General features: G+C 36.5%; 1 protein-coding gene across 2 annotated transcripts in view; it reads left to right on the top strand.

The window, feature by feature from the left end:
- The window catches only part of CDK14 (cyclin dependent kinase 14), a 537,382-nt gene that overhangs the window by 299,989 nt on the left and 209,822 nt on the right, over positions 1–27,571 (top strand). For both annotated transcript variants that reach the window (XM_054564177.1, XM_054564178.1), the window contains one exon: positions 9,351–9,471. In XM_054564177.1, the coding sequence (XP_054420152.1) occupies positions 9,351–9,471 (121 nt within the window). The remainder of the gene's footprint in view (positions 1–9,350; positions 9,472–27,571) is intronic.

Below are 27,571 nucleotides of genomic sequence, written 5' to 3'. Positions count from 1 at the left end.
TCTGGCAACAGTTAGTCTGTATCTATGAGTCTGTTTCTGTTTGGTTTGTTCCTTTATTTTGTTCTTTAGATTCTACATATAAGTAAAATCATGAAGAATTTTTCTTTCTCTGTCTCACTTATTTCACATAGCAGAAGAATCCTTTTTATTTGAAATAGCATCTTTTTAACTACATCTATATAAAAAGGCACCATTGTATTCTGTACTGCTGTGAGTTAAAACACATTAAAATGATTAAATATCATCCATTGAGAATAATAAGGCTGTTTTGGCATATGTAAAACTGATATTATGGGCTATGGTTGTAAATTCCAGTCATATCTCTATTTTTATCCAATTTATTGCAATATACCAATAAAACATTTATATCCACAAACTGTTTTAAAAAATAGTTATGTTTGCACCATACTGTAGTCTACTATGTGTGCAATAATAGTACTATGTATAAGAACACAATGAACATGCCTTACTTAAAAAAATACTTCATTTCTATGGAATACTATTATCTGAGTCTTCAGTGAGTTGTAATCTTTTTGCTGGTGGAGGGTCTTGCCTCAATGTTAATGGCTGCTGACCAATCAGAATGGTGGTTGCTGAAGATTGGGGTGGCTGTGGCAATTTCTTAAGACAACAATGGAGATTGCTGTATTGGTTGACTCTTCCTTTCACAAATAATTTCTCTCTTTTATGCAATGCTATTTGATAGCATTTTACCCACAGTACAACTTCTTTCAAAATTGGAATCAATCCTATAAAACTCTGCCACAGCTTTATCAACTAAGTTTATATAATATTCTAAATCCTTTATTTTCATTTCAACAATCTTCACAGCATCTTCATCAGGTGTAGATTACATCTTAAGAGACTACTTTTTTTGCTCATTCATAAGAAGCAACTCTTCATTCATTCAATTTTTATCATGAGATTGCAGCAATTCAGTTACATCTTCAGGCTCACTTCTAATTCTGATTCTCTTGCTATTTTCACCACATCTAAAGTTACTTTCTTCACTGAAGTCTTGAACTCCTCAAAGTCATTCATGAGGGTTGAAATCAACTTCTTCCAAACTCCTATTAATGTTCATATATTTGACCTCTTCCCATGCATCATGAATGTCCTTATTGACCTCTAGAAGGATGAATCCTTTCAGAAGGTTTTCAGTTTACTTTTCCCAAGTCCATCAGAGGAATCACTATCTATGGCTGCTTACAAAATGTATTTCTTAAATAAATGGAGACCTGAAAGGCGATTTATTCCTAACCCATAGACTGCAAAATGGATGTTGTGTTAACAGACATGAAAATGACATTAATCTTGTTTTACATCTTCATCAGAGCTCTCAGGTGGCCAGGGGAATTGCCAGTGAGCAGTAATATTTTGAAAGAAATCTTTTTTTTTTCTGAGAAGTAGATGGAAACTGTGGGCTTAAAACATCAGGAAACCGTATTGTAAAGAGATGTGCTGTCATTCAGGCTTTGTTGTTCTATTTACAGAGCACAGGCAGAGTAGATTTAGCATAATTCATAAGAACCCTACAACTTTTGGAATGTTTTATGAGCATTTGTTTCACATTCAAGTCATGAGTTGCGTTAGCCCCTATCAAGAGAGTCAGCCTGTCCTTTGAAGCTTTGAAGTCAGGCCTTAACTTCTCTATAGCTTTGAAAGTACTAGATGGCATCTTCTTCCAATATAGAGCTATTTTGTCTCCATTGAAAATCTGTTCTTTAGTGTAGCCAACTTAATTAATCAAATCTCCTGGATAACTTACTGCAGCTTTTACATCAGCACTTGCTATTTCACCTTGCACTTATGTTATGGACACAGTTTCTTCCCTTAAACCTCATGAACCAGGCTCTGTTAGCTTCAGATTTTTCTTCTGCAACTTTCTTACTTCTCTCCACCTTCATAGATTGGAAGAGAGTTTGAGCCTTGCTGTGCATTCGGCTTTGGCTTAAAGGAATGTTGGGGCTGGTTTGATCTATCCATACCACTAAAACTTTTGCCAATAAGGATGTTTTGCTTTCTTATTATTCATGTGTTCACTAAAGTAACACTTTTAACTTTCTTCAAGAACTTTTCCTTTCCATTCACAATTTGGCTGACTGTTTGGAACAAGAGGCCTAGCTTTCAGCCTGTCTCAGTTTTTGACATGCCTTCCTCACCAAACTTAATAATTTCTGCCTTTTGATTTAAAGTGAAAGATATGTGACTCTCCCTTTCCCTTGAATACTTAGAGGTCATCGAAGAGCTATTAAGAGCCTAATTTCAATATTGTTGTGTCTCAGGAAATAGGGAGGCCTGAGCAAGGGGATGGAGATCAAGGATAGATGGTCTGCAGAGCAGTCAGAACACTCAAAACATTAATGGTTAACTTTGCCATCTTATATGGGTAAGGTTCTTGGTGCCCCCAAACAATTACAAAAGTGACATCATAAGTAACTGACAACAGACCACCATAACAAAGATAAAAATGAAAAAGTTTGAAGTATTGTGAGAATTACCAAAATGTGACAGACACAGAGCCATGAAGTGAGCAAATGCTGTTGAAAAAACTGTGCAAAGAGACGTGCTCCTTGCAGAGCTGCCACAAACCTTCAATTTGTTAAAAAAAAAAAAAAAATCCATGAAGTGTAATGAAGTGAAGTGCAATAAAATGAGGTATGCTTGCACTTGGATGGACTCTGAAGTTTCCTGTCTGACCCATGGGTCAACACACTTTTTTCTTAAAAGGCCAGGTACTGTTTATTGTAGCCTCATGGGTCTCTCAACTCCTCAGCTCTGCCGTTTAGTGCAAGTGCAGCCATAGACAATATGGGAGGGAATGGGTATAGCTGTGTTTCAGCAAAATTTGTTTAGAAAGACTGGTAGGTGGCTTGCAGGTTGTAGTTTGCTGACTTTGATCTCAGTTTCATTATTTTACATATAACATAAGCAGGAGAGCTTAAGTGACTTCCTCAAGAAGACCTAACGAACTGGTGTCTAAACCACTATTAGGAATTCAGTTTTTTTATATCACAAGTCTCCCAATATATAGCCTAACGCTCTGACAAAAAAAAAAAAAAAAAAAAAAAATTCCTTATATGGTTTCCAGCCAAAGAATTTTGACTAATTGGTCTTTCTGTCACACCTATTAATTTCATTTAAATCAGCATTTACCAGAGAAGTATATTGTTTTTATCTTCTATACAAAATAGGAAAAAATAAAGTTTTTCTATATATGAAATTCAATTACTTGAATATTTTTTTCTAATTGAGAACGTCTGTATTAAAATGTTGTGATTATTTCTGTTATTTAAGATGAAAGATATTTAGAAAAATCTATGCCCTTTAGGATAGTAAGAAATTAGTAATAATTTATTAGCCTAAAAAATTCAAAGATGATTAAATAAAGTCAGAGCAAAATAAAATATTGTCTTAACATGTTTAAATGTCATCTGGACTTAATTTTATTTTATTAGAATTGATTTTCAAAAACTCCTCTTATTCAGCTGAAAGACTCTGAAGTTTGCCAATCAAAACATTTTTAAGGGATTTTGTTATCCTGTAAGAGTAGTTCTGTTAAAATAGAAGTCTGGACACAAACAAACCAAAGAGGTTTTATTCAAAGGAAAGAAAAAGACCTAATTCTATTCTCAGAACTTCTTTCCACTTTCAACAGCACCATGTTGTTAAATGTACAGCTGACTCTTGAACAATGTGGGGCTTGGGGGCACCAACACCCCCACACAGTCCAAAGCCTGTGTATAACTTTTGACTCCCCAAAAACTTAACTACTAATAGCTTACTGTTGACCAGAAGTTTTAGTCATAACAAACAATCAAAACACATATTTTGTATGATTATATATATACAGGGTAGGCAAAAGTAGGTTTATACTTGTACATATGGAAAATATAATACTTAATAAGTAATAATATAAGCATAAACTGTTTCATGTTCTCACAACTATAAACCTACTTGTGCCCCACCCTGTGTATGTATGTACACTGTATTCTTACAATAAAGTAAGCTAAAGAAAAAATGTAATTCAGAAACTTATAAGGGAAAAAAAATCCATGTATAAGTGGACTCACACAGTTCAACCATGTTGTTCAGTGATCAGCAGTATAAAAAAGCATATACCTGTCCGTAAAATGCCCTCATTTCTGCTTCCTATGATGGCAAACATGGGGCAGGAATTGAAGGATGTCCAACTTTCAGAGTGCTTGTAGGAAAATATTGGGTATTTAAGTCTTTTATTATTTTTCACAATAAAGAGCATTCCAACCCTGGCCGATGTGTCTCGGTTGGTTGGAACTTTGTCCGATACACCAAAAGTTTGGGGATTCAGTTCCCAGTCAGGACACATACCTAGGCTGTGGGTTCGATCCTTGGTTGGAGCGCATATGGGAGGCAACCAGTCAATGTTTCTCACTTCCTCTCTCCCCTTCCTCTCTCTCTAAAATCAATTTAAAAAAAATTTTTAAGTGTTTCAATTAAATTGATTTTCAATAAAATAATTTTAATAAGTGTAAATAATTTCTTTTTGTCTAGATTTAAAAGATATTTTGAAGTTGATATCTATTTGTCATGGACAGACACGAGGCTAGTGTAACAATCCAGTAAGAGATGATGAGGAATACCTATGGATGAGGAAGCAAAGAGGGAAATTGTAAAGTAAAATCCATTGAACTTTGTAATTTTTTAAGTGGAAATATCCTATAATGAAATAAGACTCCTAGCTTTGGTGTGGATAGATGACAATGATTAGTGGTGAGTTATGTTCAAGATAGCTGTGGAAAATCTAAGTGGCTATTTTTTATGGAGAAATCTAAAGATTTAGGGAAAGATTAATTTTAGAGATAATGTATTTGAGATCACCTACATATAGATAGTACTAGAGCCACAGGATGAAATAAGATCATCCAGGAAACTTGGCCAAGCAGAGAAGAAAGAGGTTAAAGCCAGAATGGGGGGAAACACCAGAAAAAAAATGACTTTTTGTTTTGATTTGGTGGTTTATTGATATACTCTAATAGTAGCAATAAAGGATTTTCAAATAGCTTTAATACCTCCTAAGATACTTAATGTAGATTCTCTAGGAGGGAGAGGACTGCATAAATTGGTATGAAAAAAGAAATTCCTGACCCCCCTTCCTCCAGGACTGTGGAATGGGAAAAGAAATAGAAAAGCCTCCCTGCGCTCTTCTCCAGGGACTGATTCATGCAACAGAGAGTCTCCCTCTTTCTCGCCTAACTGCCAGGGGGTGAACTGTTACCCAAATACTTCTTGTCTGTTTGGATTCAAGTTGTGAAGAAAGAAGCCCCTGGCCCAGAGAGATTGATTTTGTGATGAGCTAAGAACATAACCTTCATTTTCTGATTGTTCAGTTTGGGGAAAAGGTACATTGAGAGAGAGGTGTGGGAGTTGCTCTGATCAAAACCAACAACAAAAAAGAGAAACCAGTGACAAGCAGCAAAAAGTGGCCCATTCTCTGGAAAGACCGAAGTTGTGAAAGATACTCCTTTATATCTTATTTTAGTTGACTTTTGCAAATTCATCTAGCTTTTGCCATTATTCCATTTAATTAGAAAAAAGTCGATGTTACCAGTTCTTTTTCAATCCCTTAGTCAAAGTAAAGACATGGGCATTATCATCGTGGAACCCCTATCCTGAGCTTAGTGATTTTTCTCCATTGAACTGGAGAGGTTACTCAAAGTCTCCAAGTAATTTTACCACCTGCAAAAAGGATGCATTGGAATTTGAAAGAATAATTAGAAGCCCATGGAATATAAAATCTAATGTGTATCCATGTATGGCTAAAATAAACTTTTATTGTTTTGGGGAATCTATGGCAGTGTACTAGGGATGTGCATTTACTCCTGGACTCAGGAGGGGGTGTGCCCTATATTCATGGTGGAGATGGCCGTAGGGACTTGGGGTTGGGGTTGTGTGGGGTGCCTGCAGGACATTCTTCGTCCTGCGTCTGCTGAGGAATAGGGTAGACCCAGATCTGAAGCCCATGGACAAGTAGAAGCTGGAGATGAAATCTTGTGAGAAATCACCTGTCCATGACCGTCAAAACACGGCACTAGCCACAGTAACCTACAGAGTGTATGCATTTGAGAAAGCCCTGGTTTGAATATATAGCTCCAGACAAAACTGGCATATAGAAGAAGATCCCAGAAGGAAACCAAGTCATTCCTGTCAACTCTTTTATATCTGAGGAGTCAAGGGAGTAGACTTAAAAGAAGAGGAGCGGTCAAAAACATCCACTGCAGCTGAGAGAGGTATTAAGGTCTAGAGAGACTCCATTGGTTGATACTGGGTGACTGGTCAGCTTAGGGCAAATGTTAGAAGCCATGTGATTTCTTCTGTGTCCCTGGTAGAGGGCAGAACCAGGCTCAGGGTAGCTGAAGATGTTGGCTAACCATCTTAAAGATGTATGAAAAGGAATCCTTTCATTGGGTAAAAGGTTAACTATAAATCTTCAGAACTCGTCTAGAATTCTGCTGTGCTAGCTAGTATCAAGGTTGCCTATCTTTGAATAATTGGCAATAGGGCTTGAATAGGAGGATTTTTTTTTTATTGTACTTTAGAGTCTTTGATTAGTTAGAAATGGTAACATCTTAAAGTCAGATTCTCTGAATTGTTACACAAGCCATTTTAGGTGCCTGTAGCAACGTGCACCTGTTCATATGCGCACCCACTTAGGCAACCTGGACTCATCTGGTTAGCATTTCACTTTGCTTTTTGACTTTTAATTCACACTAAACATTAATGCAAGAAGTTTTGATAATAACCCATGAATTTCATCCTTTTTAAAAGGTAGTGTAGTTCTCTTCCTGTAGTGTAACCATAGCAACTGACAAGGAACAGAGAAAGAAAGCTTTCACACATGCTGTGCTAATTAATCCTGTCCTACAGTTTTCCTTCAGCTGGAGGATGCAGTTCAATAAATTTTGCATGAGTAAGTGTGTTTGGATGCATGAACTGTATAAATACATAGCAATATCTTTACCAAAAATATTTATAAAAAGTACAGTTATATATTCCTACTTCAAAGTGTACTTTATTTTTTTTGAATCATTGTTTTAATATTTTCCTCCTCTCTGAAAAGTTTTGAGATTTATTTATCTTTTTAACTGAATAGAAATATTATTTATCAATACACAGAACACTTTCCACAGAAACAGTTTTAATTGATTTTATTAAAGTAAGATGATGTGTTTTCTCAAACATTGCAGAAGACTGTATCTTAAAATTATAACATTCTTCAATACATGGCACCTTTAATGCAAATCATTTTAAGAAGAAACTGTCTTAGCACATTGAAGAGTTTGAAATGGAAAACTCATTTTCACTGTCAATTCGGGAAGTTGTGTGGCCTATATGAATGGAGCTTGGGCAGTCCTTGACCTAAACATATGGGAAGGAGGAAAATAATGTAGACAAAGCCTTTTCTATTTATATTTTCCAGATATATTTAGCCAGTTTTATAAACTTAGAGTGAACATAATTGACCTGAAATCACATACCATTATTCAGGTGTACACTATTTTTAAGTTATTTCGAGGCCATGTTCTCCCTTTAAAACTGAGAATATCATAATTTTCTATCACTAGCCTTGTTTTCTGAGCTGTCAAAGAAAACCTCAGATGTTTTCATTCTCCCACCCCTCTGGCCTCGCTTTCTGTCAACAGGGCCTCAGGAAAGCCAAGGGAATCCAGCCGGAGTGTTGTTGGCATCCCTTTTGACTTGACAACAGCATATGGAACTAGTCAGAACCTGTTTCAGGACTTGTGCTGAGCTCTTTGGTCTCTGTGTAGAAACATGCTCATTTGAGGAACTAAACCTTTTGATGGGAATACTAAATTCTGGAAACACAACCACTCTAATTGTCCTGTCTGTTGTTCAGTTTTGCCTGAATTGAGGTAGAAAAAACCTTGCAGAGGAAAGGTGAAAGAGATGTAGAAGTACAAATTGCCAGTTATAAAAATAGTCACAGGAATGTAAAGCACAGCATAGCGGATATAGTCAATAATATTTTAATAACTATGTATGGTGTCCGATGGTTATTAGACTTTTCGGGGTGATCACTTCATAAGGTATATAAATGTCTTATTACTATAAATTAAAAAAGAAAAGAAGTAGAAGTTTCAGAAATCTGTTATCAAACATAGTTATTCTATTTATGTGCAAAAAAATTGGGGACCACATATGTTTATGTATGTGCCTTTATGATCTGTACAGTTTAATATGGAATACTTATAAACAATAACCAACTTATAATATGCTATTATTATAGAAACTTCATTGGAGAAAAATTGAATTACTGTGAACATAGCTGAATTAATTAGAAATTTTTTCTCACCAACTGTCCTATTAATTTTAACATTTACATAGAATATACTAAAGGGAATACCCAGTGTTTAATAAACAGGAAAAAGTCATGTTTCTAAGTACTACATAAAAAATTTAAATAAGCAGAACATGAAAAAGAATTTTTATGGTAAAATATTATAAAAATATTATATGTGCTTTGAGCATCACAGTGATAAGTAATACTTTACACTTGTCATTAATGAACATACCCAGATACAAAGCTATCACACAGATTTTTTCTTTTAAAAAATAACATCTTTAGATTTTGTGCTTCAAAAAGAATCATAGTCATCGCAGAAAACTTGGAAAACTGTATTTTCTGTCATTCTTTTTCCTATGCGTAAGTATGGTTGTGAGGTCACACTATGCATACATTATCGGCTAACATATTATTGTACCATTTTCCCAGTTTTTAAAAAATTCTTAGAAAACATTTTAATTAACTATTCCTTTATAATTATTTATTTATTTAGTTTTCAAATGAGCTTCCTGACTCAGCATTTCCTAGTGAATGTTTAACAGAACACTGAAATCAAAAGAAGTTTTGGGAATATCCCTTGAGAAAACTGTCATACTGTCTTCTTTCAGATTCACAGTACATGTTAGGAAAATTGAGGGCACTGAGAAGTCTCACTGTGTAGAATCCTTTCTAATAACATTATTTATAACTCTCAGAACTAGAGTTCCGTGAAACATTCTTGGGAAAGTCCAGAAGATTTCTGTGCTTCTGTGTCATATCTAACCATTGGTGAATCATTTGTTCACTCTCCTGGGATTTTATTAAATTCACCATGCTTTATTATGAATGTAAACCATTTATTAGCATGTGCTTGAAACAGGTAGACTTTTCTTGTAACCTTGACATTGAATTCGTGATTCTGTATTACAATGCCATGTTTGACCTTTAACTCTGTGAACATTCAAACTTAAATTCCCTTGTTCCATTAATGCTTATTAAACTTCTTTATGTTTTATGTAACCCACAGGTCTTGCAAGAGCAAAATCGGTCCCTAGCCACACATACTCCAATGAAGTGGTTACCTTATGGTACAGACCTCCAGATGTCCTCCTGGGCTCCACTGAATATTCTACCTGCCTTGACATGTGGTGAGAAATAGAAGCTTTTCTCTAGCTAATCTATCTCTTGTGCTTGGTCTGGGTCAAGCCTAGACAAACATTCTAACAGTTTGAATGAAGATTAATGGTGGAGGAGCATTTGCCTGTGTGTGGCAATGATGCTGGATTTTTAAAAAACATGATTGCAACTATTCTCTAAACAGAGGCTGCCTTGCAGATGGGGTCCGGTAATGGTTCTTGATGGACAGGAGCAGAGACATTTTTCTAACTGTCAGTGCAGTGATTTTGTTTTCCCTAAGGGTCTTAATTTATTGCTTTATTTTATAACAAGGACATATATTTAAATCTCCAAACAACAGTATGGGTTGGAAGGAGTAGTGAGCACATTTAAGTTCACAATAAAGCTCAGATAAGTGGTCTGAAAAGTTTGGTGTCACTATCAGGCACCTAATTTGGTGCAGTGTACTTCTGAAAACTGTTGGTGCCAATTATCCAAATGAAATAAAACAACTACTCTTTTAAAGGGTCACAGTAAATTTAATTTCAGTAGAGTCTCAGTTTCACATGATGGTTTAGTAAAACTTAAAAACCAATCATAGGAGGCCCAACGACTGGTGAGATTTAATGCATACTTATTATTAATAATGCAGTACCAGTGAGTTCCCAGTCCAGTGTAATCTGAATCAAATAATCAAATAAGGGAATAATTGTTAGCACCCAGGAAAGGCTTACTAGTGGTTCCTGAAAATGTCCTTTATTAATAGGAAAAAAAAATCCTTTTCTAGACTCTCAATTGTGTTTAAAGCAAAATAGTTTACATAGCACATGGTTATTTTCTAGCAGGAATCATCTTCCATGAATGACTGTGCCCCGTATACAGGATTCAGCTACATGTTCATTAACGTTTATGACCTCAATAAAACTTCAGCACATTTTGTTTACCTTACTGCCATGTGCTTACTTCACAGCTCTGCTCTCAGTTATCTTGGCTTTTAGTAAATGAGGCTGTGATGAGGTCTGGCTTCTTCTCTTATGTTTGTGGTTCAGATATTTTATGGTTGGAAAACAAGTTCCTTGTGAGGTAGGGCATAGTTTAGATTTTCTTAATTTAGGTTTCAGCAAACCCCCTTGGAATGGGATTTCAGGATCTTTGAAACCACTGAAATTATATACAACTTAATTTTTGTGTACACATGAATATTTTTATGGGTTGTAGACTGTTTAGCTTTTGATAAAGCTATGAAAGAATCTGGGTCATCAAACAGCCTAAGATCCATTGCCATAAATTTTGTGATGCCTTTTAGTAAGTCTAATACCACAATGCATATTCCAAAACACTGAAAAGAAGGATGACCACCTCTCACTGAGGAGCTGAGCTAATCTATTTTTTCATCCCACTTCCTGGCTTTTTTGTTGGTTTTCTTCAGAATTTTTTTTACATGGATTTTTCTTTTCCCCCACAAAATGGGGATGGGCAAAAAAGACATTTTGATCATTAGTTGTAATGGAGGAAGAAATTGGAAATAAAGGTCAAAGAATGCATCAAGGTATTAGTTACTGACTTTCTAATGCATCAAGGTATTCGTTACTGACTTTCTAATTCCCTTCCTCCCTTCCGCTTTATACTTTATACTAGGTTATGCAAATAATCATTACTTAATATTCTTGAGTTACGGAGTGGTTTTCTGTATTTTTTTAGTATGGAAATTCTGGGTTTCCTTTCAGTGAGGTCAGTTAAGGACTCCGCTAATAGGACATAGTTTGGAAATATGTGTGGCTTGGAGCCAGGTTTGTCATTGTGCTTGGCAATTCAGTTAAGACTCTACCCTCATAATAGGGAGAAGCTGTTTTTTATACACTATTGGCTAATTTTTCCCAAACCTTATAAGTGCTGTTTATAGTACAAAGAGCCACATGGATTGTGACTTGCTAATATGTCTGTTTCAGAGAATTAGTATTTGATTTCCAGTCTTTGCCTCCCCCCACTCCCCCAATCCCTTGCTCCCAATTTTTTTTTTTTTTTTTTTTTTTTTGCATGTGTGTGTTCATTCTCTGAAGGAAGGAGGCTTGGGTACTTTCTGCCCATTTGCTTTAAACAGACATAGTGAAGCATTAGAAGAAGACTGCTATTTAAGTTGATGAGGAACACAGATACAAAATAGTAGACCCCAAATGCCTTTTTGTCTGCGTGCAACGGTTATTCATTGGCCAATGCAAGTAATAAAAAGTGTTGTTTGAGCTGTTTCCTATGCTTCTTGGCTCTTCATTCCCAAGCCCTAAAATCTGAGTTTTGTCTATGCTGCGCCTGTCATTCTGAATTTGATTTCATCCCAAGCTATTTTCTAAAAGCCATTATGTTATTATCCTATATGTCAGGTAAAATGTACATGTTTTTCCAGTTAGAGAGAGATTCACAGGGCACTGATTTTTGCATAACCAGTGACATCAATTCTGGTTATATGAAGACCTAGAAATGGGACTATAATTGAGTCATGGCTCAGCTGCACGAAAGAGAAGTGCAAATATTAACCCATGGACAATAGAAGGGAGGCAGGTGGCAATGGTTTCAGGCTATTTTTACAGTTCATTTACTATCCTGGGGCAAAAGGGTAGTAACTAAAACCTAACAATTCCTACACAGTGTTACAGTTTCCAGCTTTCTGTTCACATAGCCATAGGCAATAAAACTATTACTGAAGACACATATGCATTAACATCGGTGGCAAATGGTGGAAATCAGAGCTCACTGCATTGTCATTTACTGCCCAAGGTCTACAGCCCCATGGTGGGTGTGAACATACTGTGCAATGTGAGCATTCATCAAAGAACATAGTCTCTGATACCTTTGTCTCCTTCCATGAAGGAGGCAGAGTAATCAAATTGGACATTGTCTTGTGTAGAACTTCTCTTAATTCTTGGATTCTATAACTCTTTGAAAGTCATCGTGTCGGAAATCATCTTTAAGCTTCTAAACCAAAGAGGCTTACTAAGTGCTGAAAACCATAAACCCTATTAAGGGAAGTGCAGAGGTGAAAAGCAGCTTATCTATGTAGTTAGTTCCTCACTTGTCATGAAGTCCTGTTCTAGCTGTGGAGGTCATTGCTCTAAATAAGCTTTATATTCCTGTATAGAAGCTCATAAATATGTTTAGAGTGGCATTTGTTTTCTAAAGCAGAAGGTCACTTGGGATTATTTTAAGGGATTAATTTTCAACATAATGTGACTAAGTTATCTGTAGCTAATACGTAATTATTTCATCAAGATCACAGTGCTTTTTGGGGGTCACGGTATTTATTAACACTACCTTGTGGTATCAAGTACAGTGCTCCCCAACATGGTGTGTGAAGCATGATAGCATGTCAGTCTTTTCCTTTCGTCATCTGTCTGAAAGCTAATTAACATATTAACTATGCTTGTCAAAATGTGGGGCAAATCAGTTATAAATAAGCCTGTCAAATGTAATGAGATTGCATATTAAATCACCCTTTTCTCTATTACATCTCTGATTTAAGATTAAAATTAATTTATTTAACATTGTAGCAGCTGGGTGGTTAGAAAAAAATTTCCATACCAGTCTTGATATATAGAAATACATCTGCATCAAAATTGATTTTGCATATATCAGAAAAGAAATTGTTTATTCATTGAGTATTATAAGGCCATTTAGCATTGCATTTTATTAAATAAGCCTAATTACCATACATATTTGCAACATACAGAATTGCCATCATTATCAATGATCTCTCTTGAACGAAGGAAATTTATGTAATAAAATAAGGTTTTTGAAGACTCAGGTTTATTTACCAGTGTTTTGAGAGAGAGAATCATAGACAAATCCTACTATAGCCCGTATCCTGAATATAAGTATGTTCTATATGAAGTCCTGTCTTGAGTAACTGAGTAATAGTAGTAATGATAATAGAGTTTTACATAACTAATAATAAAAGTAACAATAGTAGATACTTTTATTGAACACAAACTGTATTCTAAGCTCTCATGCATTTTAATTACTTACCTATTGTACCATAATACAGTGGAAGAAAGCAAAACCCAGGACAACTAAGACAGTAATAAGGTCATACAGTCAGTGAGTAGAGCCAACATTCGAATTTACTGCTAACTCACTCCAAAGCCCTTTCTTTTACAACATACTATGTCATCTCTTAAGATGATTTGTAAGACATTGTTTTTTTTTTTTATTAGCAAAGTTATTCCAAAGCACAAATACAGTAAAAGTCCTGTTTTTTAATTTAGATTGTGCGCTGAGTCACGTCAAATCCTTTGCGTGCCTCAGATAAAGGATATGGCTTTCACTGTCTCTCCACAGCCTTGAGGACTGCCTTTCTCCCTGGTCATTAATATTCTGTATTATACAATTGTGTTCAAGGAGGAGCTTCTTTAAAATAAGTTTAAGCCACGAGTCACTGGATCGAATACATTTTATGGGACCAGTATCTTTGCTGGAATGTATTTTCCCAACTCCTAATCATTACTCTTTTATCCCTTCTGCTAAAATGAATGAATCCATTTAAAAAAGAGTGCTGGTAAGAATGGGAATTTGAGTCCATGGGCTACATAAAGTCATCTAACTGTCAGCACTATTTACACATTTATAATTAATCAGGTAATAAGACCCAAAGACGATTTGAATTAGTGACTCTTTAAGAGCTGTGGAGAGCTGCTCAAATAATGCATGATCCAGGTGACTTGTCAGTGTAGCCACTGACACACAGAGGACACAACACAAGAACAGGTGGCAGTCAAAGGGCATCTGGGTGGTCGAAAGCTGAGCTCGTGGCAGCCATGGCTTCTGAATCCACTCCTGCTATTTAAGTCTCATAAAATTGGGGTGACCGAATAGTATATCATCCATTCCAGAATACCTTTGAGAATGAATAGTAATTCTTCCAGAACAATAGATGTGAAACAGGGACTTAACTTTGACATGTGGTCATCTTTCTCATAAAGCATTACAGTAGTAATTTGTTAAGGACTGGTAATCAGAAGAGACTTAATGAATATGAGTGTTTTAATTCACACCGAAGCACCTCCAGCTACAAAGTCAAATTTCTTGTGGGAAACTTCTGTAACATTGATTAATAATGAGTAATCTCCAAAAGTACAATTCTCTAATATTAGTTCTTTATGGTGTTATTGAGCGGCTGCTGAAGTGCTGAATAATAGCAATGGCTTTGGAGTGCTGAGGGGAACCAGTTCTGTTCTTCTCTCAAAAGCTTAACATGGTTATGGTTTTTACATCCATGTTGCTTATCAATGTGTTTGTGAGAGGAAGAGTGTATGTGTGTTTTCAATGGATATGGTTGGTCATTTATTAGTGATAAGTTAGCTGAAAAACAATATATAAAATGAGACATTGTATGTAGCCTTCACTACTAATTATTTTTTAAAATATATTTATCAAATTTGTCAAAGTAATTGGAACCCATGAGTGGGTTTTTGGATGGTCTTTAAATAGCTGATCACAATTAATAAGTTTCATGATAGTGAGATAGTTGTTAGAATACTTACCAGCTTCACTGGTTGGTGCAAGTAGCAAAAGATGATTATACGTGAAGTGCTTTAAGAAATATGAGACTCCACAAATATTGAGAATAGTGTTCTTATTTGTTCTCAGTATATCAGCCAAGGAAAATATATCACATTTTTATTGGAGTACAGACATACCTCAGAGATATTGCAGGTTTGTTTCTAAGCCACCACGATAAAGCAAGTATCGCAGTAATAATGCGAGTTGTAAACTTTTTGCTGGTGGAGGGCCTTTCTCTCAATTTGTAAAAAATGCAACATCTGTGAAGCACAAGAAATCCAAGTGTGCCTGTATAGCATCCAAGGGTGCTATAGGATATTTCAAAAAAAAAAAATGAAGCTTCTATATTTGGTTTTAGGGAAATTAGCATACAATTTATGTTTAGAGACTTATTTGGCCCAAGATGTTCTCATCGTGTGTGTATGGGGGAAGGGGTTAATTTGTAAATACTTAAATGAGTGCTCAAGGTTTAGAGAACATTGGGTGTATAATGGCACCTTTTATGTTTTAAGTTGTGTATTTGTTCATGTAGAAATCGGTTCTCTGGTCATGTAACTGGCAGTGGTTTGCTGTGTAAAGGAGAGTCAATCTTGTAGTAGAGAACGCACTGAAAGTCTGTTAGATTCTATCCTGCCGTGCCTTCCCCATGTGACCTTGGTTGACCAAATCCATTAACTACCATCTTCAGTTTCCTGATCAGATAACTATGACAATGAAACCTATTCCAGTATAACTAATAACTAATAGCTGCTACAACAGTAGCAATAGCAAAATAGTAATTTCCTGCCTCACCCATACTCACCCTCTAATTTCCTAGAAGCAACTATTTTCAGCTCTCTTAGTGGCTACTTCTATATGTCTTAAATAATTGTTTATATTGCTATTTATTGATTTGCTGTTTTAGATGTTATCTACTAGGTCGGTGTTATGATAAAGAGTAGTTTAATTTTCTTCCATCAACTGTCCTCCATTTCACCTCATTCTCCCAATATATAGACTATATCACCCCTTGAAACATTGATGTATAAATATTCCTACTTAAGTCAACTAGTATTCATGATATGTGTACTTTCTTGTATAACCTTGTGTTCTTCCTGGACGTTATCATTGTCTCTGATTTTTATTAGTTTAGTTGTCTATGTTCTTATTCTTAATTATTTATAGATATAAGAGAGATGTCAATTATGTATGAAAAATAATTCCAAATGCTCAAACACATCTGCAAGCTCTCAATCCCATTTAATTTTCTTGACATCTCTGTCAACCTTTTCCTTGGGATTTTGCTCTCTCAGCTCTCTAATTTCTTGCTTTAACACAGATGAACAGCTGCCATCTTGCGACTTCCACTTGCCCCTCTCCTGTTGTTGTAGGTCCTCGATTGGTTATTCTCTGTTTCTGTCCCAATCTGTTCTCTTCCCTCTTCCGCCTTGCCCTGTGTTGTGGATGGCCAACCCCTAGAGAATACGTCCTCCATCCTCTAAGCTTTCTTGGCTATAATTCCAGTTGAGTTCAGGATGGACAAGTAGAAAGAGAGGAAGATGGAATATTCTTTTCTAATTCTTCCCTAGTTTAGCCCATATTTCTGGAAATGTCTGACTACAACTTTTATGGGGAAGTCCATCTTCCATGGCTCTCACTGTCAATAGATTTCAATAACACTGGACCTTTTTAATTCCAGGGGCAATAGTGGCCTTTAGGTCTAGGACAGGTAATGGCTTCCTGCTGTGGCTAGCCTCTTAGTGTTTCAAAGTCTTACTGGTTCGCTCACACCTCTGGAGGTGGTCACTTCATTCAAGTCTTTCTTGGATTTAATGGATTCTTTCTCCTTTACTGGTTACAGAGTCCCCCTTTCCTGGAGTCCGTGTCTTCCTCCTTTAGTTTCCTAAGAAAGAATGCATTAGAGTTACAGTTTTCAAATTCTTAGTTTTCCAAAAATGTCTTTATTCTACTTCCCACACATGATTGATAACGTTTCAAACTGATTATGTAGTTAGGCTTTTCCTTTCAAAATTTTGCTTGCTTTGCTCAATTTCTTTGGAGCTTCTAGTATTGCTGCTGAGAAGTCTGACTCCATCTGATTTCCATCTATTCGTGTACCTCTCATACTTCCTCTCTGGAGAGTGCTAGACCTTTTCTCTATCCCTGGTATTCTGAAATTTCATGATAATTTATTTTGGATGTGTCTTTTTCTGTTGGTGCTGGGTAGGTTTCCTGCAATATGAAATACAATGATATCTTTTTCAGTTCTTAGAAAGTTTCTTGAATTTTTTTTTATGCGGCGGGGGAGAGACATCAATTTGTTGTTCTACTTATTTATGCTTTCACTGGTTGCTTCTTGTAGTGCCCTGATGGAGAATTGAACCTGCCACCTTGGCATATAGGGATGATGCTCTAACCACCTGAGCTACCTGGCCAGGGCCTTCAATTTCTTTTTTAATAATTTCAATCTTTAATGAAACTGCCTATGATCTGCCTAGATTGCTACAACTTCATCCACAGCTTCTGAAAAAAGGTTATCTCTCATTCACTCGTCTCCTCATCTGTTTATTATATCCTTGTTTAAAATTTTATTTCTTAACTGCAACTTGGCTCACTTTGGGGAGGGAAAGGGAGTCTATGCACATTTTAATGCATGTCCTGCTCTTGTTGATAATTTAATATTTGTGGCTTTAACTATGGATGATTGACTACTAAGGCCTTTGCCCTGTAGAAATTTGTAATTTTGCTCAGACACAGATATGAACTGCAGGTAGTCATGGGTGGGAGTCAAACAGCAAGATGCCAGCAGGTGCTTTTGACTGCTGGCATCTTAGTGTGGTGGTGGAAATTTGTAATCCTAATTCCTTAAGTTTAGTGAAATAGTGACATCTTATTTATAAAAAAAAACAAACTTGAAAAGAAAGGCATATGCTTTTTGATGAGCTAATTATGAAAGGGAATAAACTGTGAATGAAAGTTCTTAAAAAGATAAAATTTTACATGTATTTAAAGAATTGATTGTAGAAAGTAGGCCGTTGGATCAATGGTATGTGTGAATCCAATATAAGGTTGCTATTAAAAGCAGCAGAAGTAATTAGTGAAACTTGCAACAAATGTTCCACTCAATATAAAGTTTCTCATCCAATGAAGAAGAAAAGGTAGCCTGTTAACTTATGTGCACAGGAAAGATATGATTGAATGGGATGGGAATGTGATGAGAGAGAAACCAGGAGCTCTGGCATACATTGCTGTGTAACTGTAGTTAGCAAAGGGATTTGGGCGTCTACTCCATACTATTCATTGAAGGATGGAAGTGGGGACTTCCATGCTGTTGTGACATTTGTGAATTAATTCCCCAGGACACTGCATTATCTGAAGTGTATTTTAATTAAGAATCACATTTTTACTTACTGGTTTCTGCCGTATGAATTAATATAATTCAGTGTACTAGTAGCTTTCTTGATTTTAGATGTTATATAATTGATAAACTTAGATATTTGTTTTTGTTTTTTGTTTTTTAGTTTTGCTCTTCAAATGTATTGTCCTTAGATTCCTATTGGTAAAAGATGCCATTAAGGGAAAAAGTAAATAATACAATAATTGAAAAAGAATTAAAGTCAAACTTAACTAAAATAACCTATCAGTGACCAAGAAATAGCCTGCTAAATTCCATTAAAAAATAAAACTTAATCGTAGTGTCTGATAGGCACTTAGTAAATTACTAAAGACAGAATCTGAGTAGCTTCCTGTTTTTCTTGTACACATGTGGATTGTTTATCTTTTGCTCTGCCATTTTATATTTCTCTGTATTCCCATGTGAGACAGCAGATTCCAAGAGTGAGATGTTTATATATAATTGCATTTTGTATAGAAACTTGGGAATGGTTTTCTATTCTTTCTCATCAATACTTTAATGGTTCTTCCTTGACTGCTAACTTTTACCAGGTTTGCTTCTGAAAACAATATATTTATGGCCTAATGTAAACTCAACAAATTGAAAATATTTGCCAACTATATAAATTCTCACCTCTTTCATATATTTAATCTGAGCATATACAATTTAAAAACTATTTCAGAATTTTAGTAATCCAATGAAATCAATTAATATTTTATATTGTTGTTTTACGGTTATTTTATACCCCCCATCCCCAAACTCTGAAAGTGCTTGCTTATGTTGCACACTAGCTAGTTGGTGGTAGCAAAGAATAAAAAAAATTTTTTTTTAAATCTTCTGGAATCCTAGGGCAGCCCCCTTCCCACAAAGATCTCTCTTACACAATGTGAGTATCTTCATTCACTCACTCATTCATTCATTCAGCACAATCTTATAGAATTTTCAGAGGTTCAACATTGAAAAGACCTGTCTTCAATCACTACTCACTAGTACCAGTGCACCACACAACTCCAGGGGGCGTCATTCACGTTCTAGTCTGTGCAATGTGCAGTCTACACAGCCACATTCCAGGGCAAGTCTTTGAGAATATTTCAAGAAGCCCACAAACTTGACCAAAAAATGAACAATGAGGGTTTACAAGGGAAAGGTTTTACATGTATTCTCTAAGATATCAGATGGTTGTCAAATATTTTACTGTCAAATACCCTCTCAGCAGTTATTCTCTTCATGATATGGTAGATACGGTTTCTCTAAAAAGATCTTTAACATAATTACCCATGAATAATTTTTTGCCTAATTCCCCATGTTAATGCAGGAGGATTAATACATTTGCAAGGAGAAAGCTTATAATATGACTTCCTTGTTCTACTCAGCTGTCACATCAACAGAAACTAAAGATATGCAAGTCCTATTAATTTGTTTTTTTTCCTGTCCTAACTGGTCTACAGTATTCCTTTTTGAAGTGCTTTCACTGGTAGCATTTTAAATGTCTAAAATTTGATTACAAATGGGACTTGTCTCTTCCTTTATTGTTCCAAAGTACAAGACATAGTATTTCTCTCCTATTGAATGCAATATTTTGAGTTTTATATTGTTTACTTACAGTAGTCTTTAGGAAGGACCTTTCGTGTTTACATTTTTTTGCATTAATTGTGCCTGGTTCTGGATATTCCTAGTCTGAGTGTTCTCAGCTATCGATAAAAACAGGGGCTGTTATTTTAATACTTCATCTATAGGATCTTCCTTATCTACAGGGTCTATCTTGAATTTTCAGGCATTTTTAAACATAGACAGCATCTTATTTTTGGTACACTGGCAATGGCGATAGACTTCAGTTTTTAAGGATAGTTTTATTGTGTGCTCGAACATGATTTTTGAGGACTTCGGTATTTTCCTTATCCTTCTTAGCATTTATGCCACCAGGAACAAGAGCAAATTTGCTATTTCTGTTTCTTCTTTTGTACTCTGACCAGACTATCCAAATAAAGCCCCTTTGTTCTAACTGGGGAGGCAACATGGCATCATGAAGGGACCACTGGCCCAGGAGTCAGTCATGGCTTCAGGTTCTGTGACTGAAGCTAAGACATTGAAACATGTTTCCTTGGATGTAAAAGTCCAAACATTGTCCTAGGCATTCTCTAAAATTCCTCTCTAAATTTTACCGTTTGAGCGAATTGTACTGCTGAACCAGCGGTTTCCATGGAGATTGCTGGAATTCCTTCAGAGTAACTTATACATCATGTTAAGGTTTAGATATTTTGATGGAATTACTGAACTGATTTTTCTCTAGTGTTTAATTTTATAGGATACTATTAGTTCTACAACAGGTTTCGTTCTCTATTGCAGTTTCTTGTGTATACTGCTCAGAGTAGTTTATGAACTACATTCATTTATTCTTAAGTTATTTATTGAACACCTATTTTGCAGCAGGCAGTGGGTCAGGTCCTGGGGCTTATAAAGACGATAGAGATCCATTCATGCCCTCAAGGTCAGACGGAAAGACTATGATGAACCGTAACACAGGCATAGAGTTGGTACAGTGGTGGCTCAGAGGGTGACAGTGATAAAGTTATCCTTGGTGGATTGTAGAAGAGAGGTGAGGGGTCAGATATGGTGTCACCAAGTGGTAATTCCTTGGGCTGACTTGTCAGTGCCATCTTTCCACGTTCACAAAGCTGGGGTTGAAGGCCATGGAGACCATGCTGTTGACAGAATATCCCACCAAGAGGGGAGACAGCTGATGTTTGTGGGTAGGAAAAGGCCATGTTTGAAGAACCAGGTAGAGAAAAAGGAAGGTCTGGAGGCGGGGGCCATGATGGTGGGAGACCATGATGAAGGGTTATTTAGGAATAGTTAGGGTATGACAACTTGATGGCTGAATGAGAGCGGTAAGGGAAGGACAAAGATTTTGGATGATTCCTGTGTTTCTGGTACAGGGAACTGGACCAGAAAGCAAAAGTACAGATTTGCCATTTGATTAAAAAGTATATTTTTAATATATATAAAATTATTACAGATACACACAAATATATATTAAAATATGTGTATACTGAAATATATATATTACGATAGATAGACGTACATTAATATGTGTGATCAAGAATTATAACTGTAACTTAAGCGTTAATGCTGGTTGGTATGTTAAGGTGGTCAGGTTCTCGAGCTTCCTTGGAAGTCTTATTTCAGATGTCGACGCTGGTAAGGGCGCTCCCACTCACCTGTCTGGTACCTTTTCCCAGGTACCAGCTGCCGCCCTTCCTGGGCCTTGGCCTTACTGAACTGTATTAGCTGCCTGGACTTCATTCTTTGCTTTTATTTAGTTTTTGTTCTGATATGCTTAATTTGTAAGTGTACCTTCTTAAAGATACAATGTCTCACCATTTGAAAAATAAATCTTAAGAGTTTCCCATTATATAAAAAGTGTATTCTTTTGAATTGAATGTTTTTTGAGATGGGCTTTTACTCACAATCTAGGTTTGGTTTGGTTTTCATTCCTTGAGAACTAAGTACGCCATGGAAGTATTCGACTAAGATATATTGTGCCTATCTGTGCCTAATGAAGCACTAACCACAGTAAATGCTGAGTGACAGTTTAATCAATTCATTTCCTTCAGTAGTCACCAAGGGCATGTGGAATGTAATTTTTTAATCTTTCACTTTTCAAATACTGCAAGTACCAACTTGAAAAGATCACATCTGTTATGTGTAATGAATTTTCTTATAAATTATTGCAAACTAAATTTTTTTTAAATTTTTTATTTTTGAAGGTAACCTCCTAGGGAACAAAATCCCGGTCTGTTTTACAAATACATACATTTCAACAGAGAGAAATGAGATAAACAAATGGCAGCCTTGTTACATCAACTCGCACTAGCCGTAATTGTATAATGGTTTATTTCAGTGAACCATAGCTAAATAAAATTACCTATTAGGTTAATTAATGAGGAAACTTTCTAGGTTTGTATTGCGTTCCTGTGTGTTAAGTTCAAGTTGTGTTTTGCATTTAATCTAATTTATTTCACTAGTCTGCTGTTTTGTGTTGTTCCTTTGACTGGAGCCTGAATCTATATATTCAGAGAATTCATCCAAGTTATAAAACTACTTTCAAAACAGAATTACCTAGATTCCTTTCAGTTGCTGCTCCTCAGGTTCTGGTTGCACCCAGCAGCATCGGCATTGCTTAGAGGCTCGTTAGAGCTGCAGGATCGCAGGCCTGAACCCAGACCTAGTCAGTCACAACCCTCACTCTAACCAGGTCCCCACACGATGGGCGTCCACATGAAAGGCTGAAAGAGCTGCTTCAGATGCTTTTTTGTTTTCACGATGGACACACGGACTTTGAGGGGATTTCTGGTGGCAGCATAATGTTGAAAGGGAGGAAGGCGGAACCTGCAGTGAGCAACGGTTCTGTCCATCTGCCCTCCTGTCAGAGGCAGCTTGACAGTCTCTTTATCTCCAGCCCTCTTTCTGATTCTCTGAACTCGAGGAGAGGCTTCGTAACTTTCAGTTAGGGAGCTTGGAGTGAGAAGGGGTGGGCAGATCTGCCGCCTGGTGAGAGAGTGAGCTGGCTGGGTCGCTGTCCTCTCTGTACACACTCAAATGCCCAGGCTACCCTGTCATGACTCGGGCTCTGTGGTCCAATGCTGCCACTGACGAATGAAACCATCACTCTCTGCTTAAAGCTCTCTGCCCTAAGGAATCTCAAGCCTTTGGAAACGAATGAATGAAATTAGAAGCTAATATCTAAGAGGGTTTTTTTTTAGATTTTAATTAAACCATGTTTTAAAATATTAAAGTCTTTCTACATTGTCTGAGATAGAACCAAACCAAGCTCTTGCCCTGAGAAGTGCCTTTAGAACTAGAGAAGAGCAGTGTTTTATTTATATTGATGACCAAAATAAGAGTAGTGTAGTTTAGATAAACAATAATCTCTGGGTCCTATAATATACTTCCTTATGTGGAATAATTACTTATTGGGTTAATTAGCATCTTGTAACATCAATATCTTATGAGAAAATGGAGTACACTACAATTGAAATGTCATATGCCAAATGCAGATATTATTTGAGTAGAGAGTTGATGGATTTAATTAATCCCTGCTGTAGATGAAAGATATAAAGTTGCCCTGCACCATGACATCCCCACGGGACTTTAATACATAGGTGGTTAATGCGTAAGTAGGTTAGCTGGTGATGTAGTGACCTAACCCCATTTCATTCAGGTCTGGGAGGGCTGTTATGGTGCCATAACCCTTCGGCTCACTTGAGCTTTGCCTTTAAAGCAAAAAGACCAAACTGATGTTCTGAGAAAGATGGTAGTGGCTAATATACTTATGAGTTATTAAACTAAAGTTGTAGGAAGTGCCATGAAAAGCATGGAATTAGGAGATATCCTAACCCAGCCAGCCTGAGAGACCAGGCAGCCTTTCCAGAGATGTGACATTGAACTTGCTCTTCCCTACTGGGATGGAGGAAAGTTTCTTGCCCCTTCCCTGTTCATTCCATTTTTTCTCTGCATTCCATGCTTCCCCCATTGCCCAAAATTTAATAGTTTAGATACAGTTTCTTATCTTGAATTCCTTTACCATAGGGTATGTATATCAGTTCTTAAATAACTTCGCATCAAACTTAACCTTGAATTAGTGTGCTACTCAAGTTATTTGAGATGAACTCTTACTGACATTTACATTCTAGCCTGCAGTTCTCGATGGCTCATGTTGCTTTCAAGAAAAGGTTCATCAAAATGCACTGGGGCTCTTTTTTTCTCATGTGGGGAAACTCAAAATGCTCTGGGCCTTCTACTAAAATGACTAATCCTGTACACTTTCCCAAAAAGATACTGTCCTTCTTCATTTTGTCTTTTTAAAAAATAAACTTTTTAAATTTTTTGCAGGGAGGTAACTGACAGCTTTTATTATACCTTTTAGAAAATAAAACATGAAAATATGTAAGGATACTTTGTCATCATTATAGATGTCAACAAGAATTGATGAAACATTGTTTTTAAAGGAAGATTTTTTGTAGAGAATACTTTAAATGTGTCATTTCTCTTTTTTAAATTTAATCTTTATTGTATTTTTTCATTACCATTTCATCCCTGTGTACCCTCCTCTCCCAGCAATCGCCACACTGCTGTCCGTGTCCATGAGGGCTTTTCCCTCTTTGCCCGATCCCTCCCCCCAATCCCCCTCCCCCACCAGCTGTCATCTGTTCTCCATCTGTGAGTCTGTCTCTGTTTTGCTTGTTAGTTCAGTTTGTTCATTAGATTCCACATATGAGTGAAATCATATGGTATTTGTCTTTCTCTGACTGGCTTATTTCACTTAGCATATTGTTCTCCAGGTCGATCAATACTGTTGCAAAGGGTAAATTTTTCTTCTTTTTACAGCTGAATGATATTGCATTGTGTAAATGTGCCATAGTTGTTTTTTCCATTCATCTATTGATGGACACTTGGGCTGCTTCCATTATCTTGGTGATTATAATAACACTACAGTGAACATAGGGGTGCTTATGTTCTTTTGAATTAGTGTTTTGGGATCCTTTGATATATTCCTAGAAGTGGGATTGCTGGGTCAAAAGACATCCATTTTTAATTTTTTGAGGTATCCCCATACTGCTTTCCGCAGTGGCTGCACCAGTCTGCATTCCTACCAATAGTGCAAAAGGGTTTCCCTTTCTCCACGTCCTCACCAGCACTTGTTTGTTGATGTATTGATGATAGAGCCATTCTGACATGTGTGAAATGGTTTCTCATTCTGGTTTTAATGTGCATTTCTCTGATGATTAGTGACGTTGAGCATCTTTTCATATGACTATTGACCATCTTTATGTCCTCTTTAAAGAAGTGCCTACTCAGATATTCTGCCCATTTTTTAATTGGGTTGTTTAGGGGTTTTTTTGGTGTTGAGTTTTGTAAGTACTTAATGAATTTTGGATATTAACTCCTTATCAGATATATTGGCAAATATTTCCTTCCGTTCTGTGGGTTGTCTTTTGAAAAATTTTAGAATAGTTTTAGACTTATAGAAAACTTGCAAAGGCAATAGAGAGTTTCCATGTACTTCTTACCTGGTTTCTCCTATTGTACATTTTCACAACTAAGGTAACCACAATGATACGTTACTATTAACAACTTGATTTTGATGTTACTGGTGTTTCCCTAATTTCCTTTTTCTGGCTAAAGATCCCATTCAAGAGACCACATTATTGTAGCTGTCCTGTGTCCTTAGCCGCGTCTGGGTTTTGGCAGTGTCTCAGACTATGCTTGTTTTTCATGACCTTGGCAGTTTTGAGAGGACTAGTCAGGTATTTTGTAGAATGTTCCTCAATTTGGACTTGTCTTATGTTTGGAGAGGGAAGACTACAGTGTTGAAGTGACTTTATCATCACGCTATATCAAGGGTACATGCCATCTACATGACTTACTACTGATGATGTTAACCTTGTTCACATGGCCAAGTACTGTTTGCCAGTTTTTTCCATTGTAAAGTTATTAACCACCCCCTACCTCACTTCCATATACAATGCTCTTTGGAAACAAATCCCTAAGCTCAGCTCTCACTTGGAGGCTGAGAAAGGGAGAGTGGAGGGAGGGCTGCATTGCTTTGGATTCATCCATTCAACAAATATTTTTGAGCCCTTCCTGAGTGCCTGACCCTTCTCTGTGCGTTGGGGACAAGGTGATGACTGCAGCCTTATTTCTTGCCTTTTGGATCTCCCATCTAGAGGAGACATGCAAAGATAAGCTAAGCTAACCCTTTGAGGGTCGTGAAGGAAACAAACTAGGGAAAGGAGGGTAAGACATGGGGTCCGGGCAGTGAGGAGGAACCTGCCTTACATGGAGTTGCTGAGAAAGGCATTTCTAAAAGGAGCCATGTGAGCTGACCCCTGAATAACAAGAAGCAGTTATCTGTGCACACGGTGCGGGGAAAACACATTCTTGGCAGTGGGAACATCAAAACCGCAGCACCGATCCTGACAGGGAAGAGAGTGCTGCCTGTTACAGGGACAGGCCGCGGGGCAGCGTGGCTGGAGGAAAGGAAGCCTCGTGGATAAAAGGTGTACCATGCAATTGGAGAGTGTGTGGGGCCTTCACTCTCTCCAGTCTCCACTCTTGTTTTAAGGAATAAACAAAGCTCAGATGTCATTCTAAAAATCTGATTCTTTTTATCAACACAGAGACACACTGATACTGGATGTGGATAAAAAATAACTTGAAATCATTTTGGAACACAGCAATGTTAAATTTATAAAATTTCATTTATTAAGTAAAATTTCCTATTGTTTATGAAAATAATAGGTAGTACTTTTAATAATAAGATTTTGCTGCCCAATCTTCTAAATGCAAATTTAGAAGTTCATAAAAGTAAACTCTCCTTCTTCCATTCAGCCCATTACTCAAATCAACTCACCAACTCCTCTCTTTTCAGAAGAAATTCTTACAGTGCTGGTTGTAGAAGCACTCTTATTAAAAGTCACCATGTTTACCCAATTTATTTCTAAGTTAAAAATACTATAAAGATCAAAATATTCATGTTAAGTCAACTTTTAAGAAATCTACCAGTTTTTGACAAAAATGCATGGAAACTTTTAAAGAATAGCTATCACAGAAAAACTGCTGAGGAAAATAATGAAAAACCAGATCATATTTGAGAGCCCATTTCTATTAATTATTCACAAATAGTCATAATATATAATTGCTTTAATTTTTTTTATATAACTGATAAGGGTGATTTTTCTTCTATTTATAAGTAAGTTTTATGCAAGTAGAGCATAACACGGATAAGGGTTTGGCAACCTTGTAAAGGACCAGATGGTAAATATTTTCAGCTTTTTAGGGCATATAGTCTCTATAACAACTATTCAGCTCTGCCATGATGATGAGAAAGCAGCACAGACAACACAAATGAATGACTATGGCTGTGTTCCAATACAACCTTATTTATGGACACTGAAGTATGAATTTCATATAATGTGGATGTATCACCAAATGGTCTTCTTTTTTGATTCTTGAAACATTTAAAAATGTAAAAGGCATTCTTACCTTGTTGGCTGTATAAAAACAGGCGCCCGGCTGGGTTTGGCCCATGGTCCAGAGTTTGTGGACCCCTGTGCATTACTGTGTGTCGTACCCTACCCCCAGCTGAGGGAGGGCTCATATTATTGTTGATCTTATTCACTTGCTACCATGAGTGGGAAAGAACAAAG

Source organism: Pteronotus mesoamericanus, unplaced genomic scaffold (assembly GCF_021234165.1).
Source record: "Pteronotus mesoamericanus isolate MK-2021 breed Mesoamerican mustached bat unplaced genomic scaffold, CSHL_Meso_final scaffold_85, whole genome shotgun sequence".
Taxonomy (NCBI): domain Eukaryota; kingdom Metazoa; phylum Chordata; class Mammalia; order Chiroptera; family Mormoopidae; genus Pteronotus; species Pteronotus mesoamericanus.
This window is presented reverse-complemented; position numbering and strand designations above follow the sequence as displayed.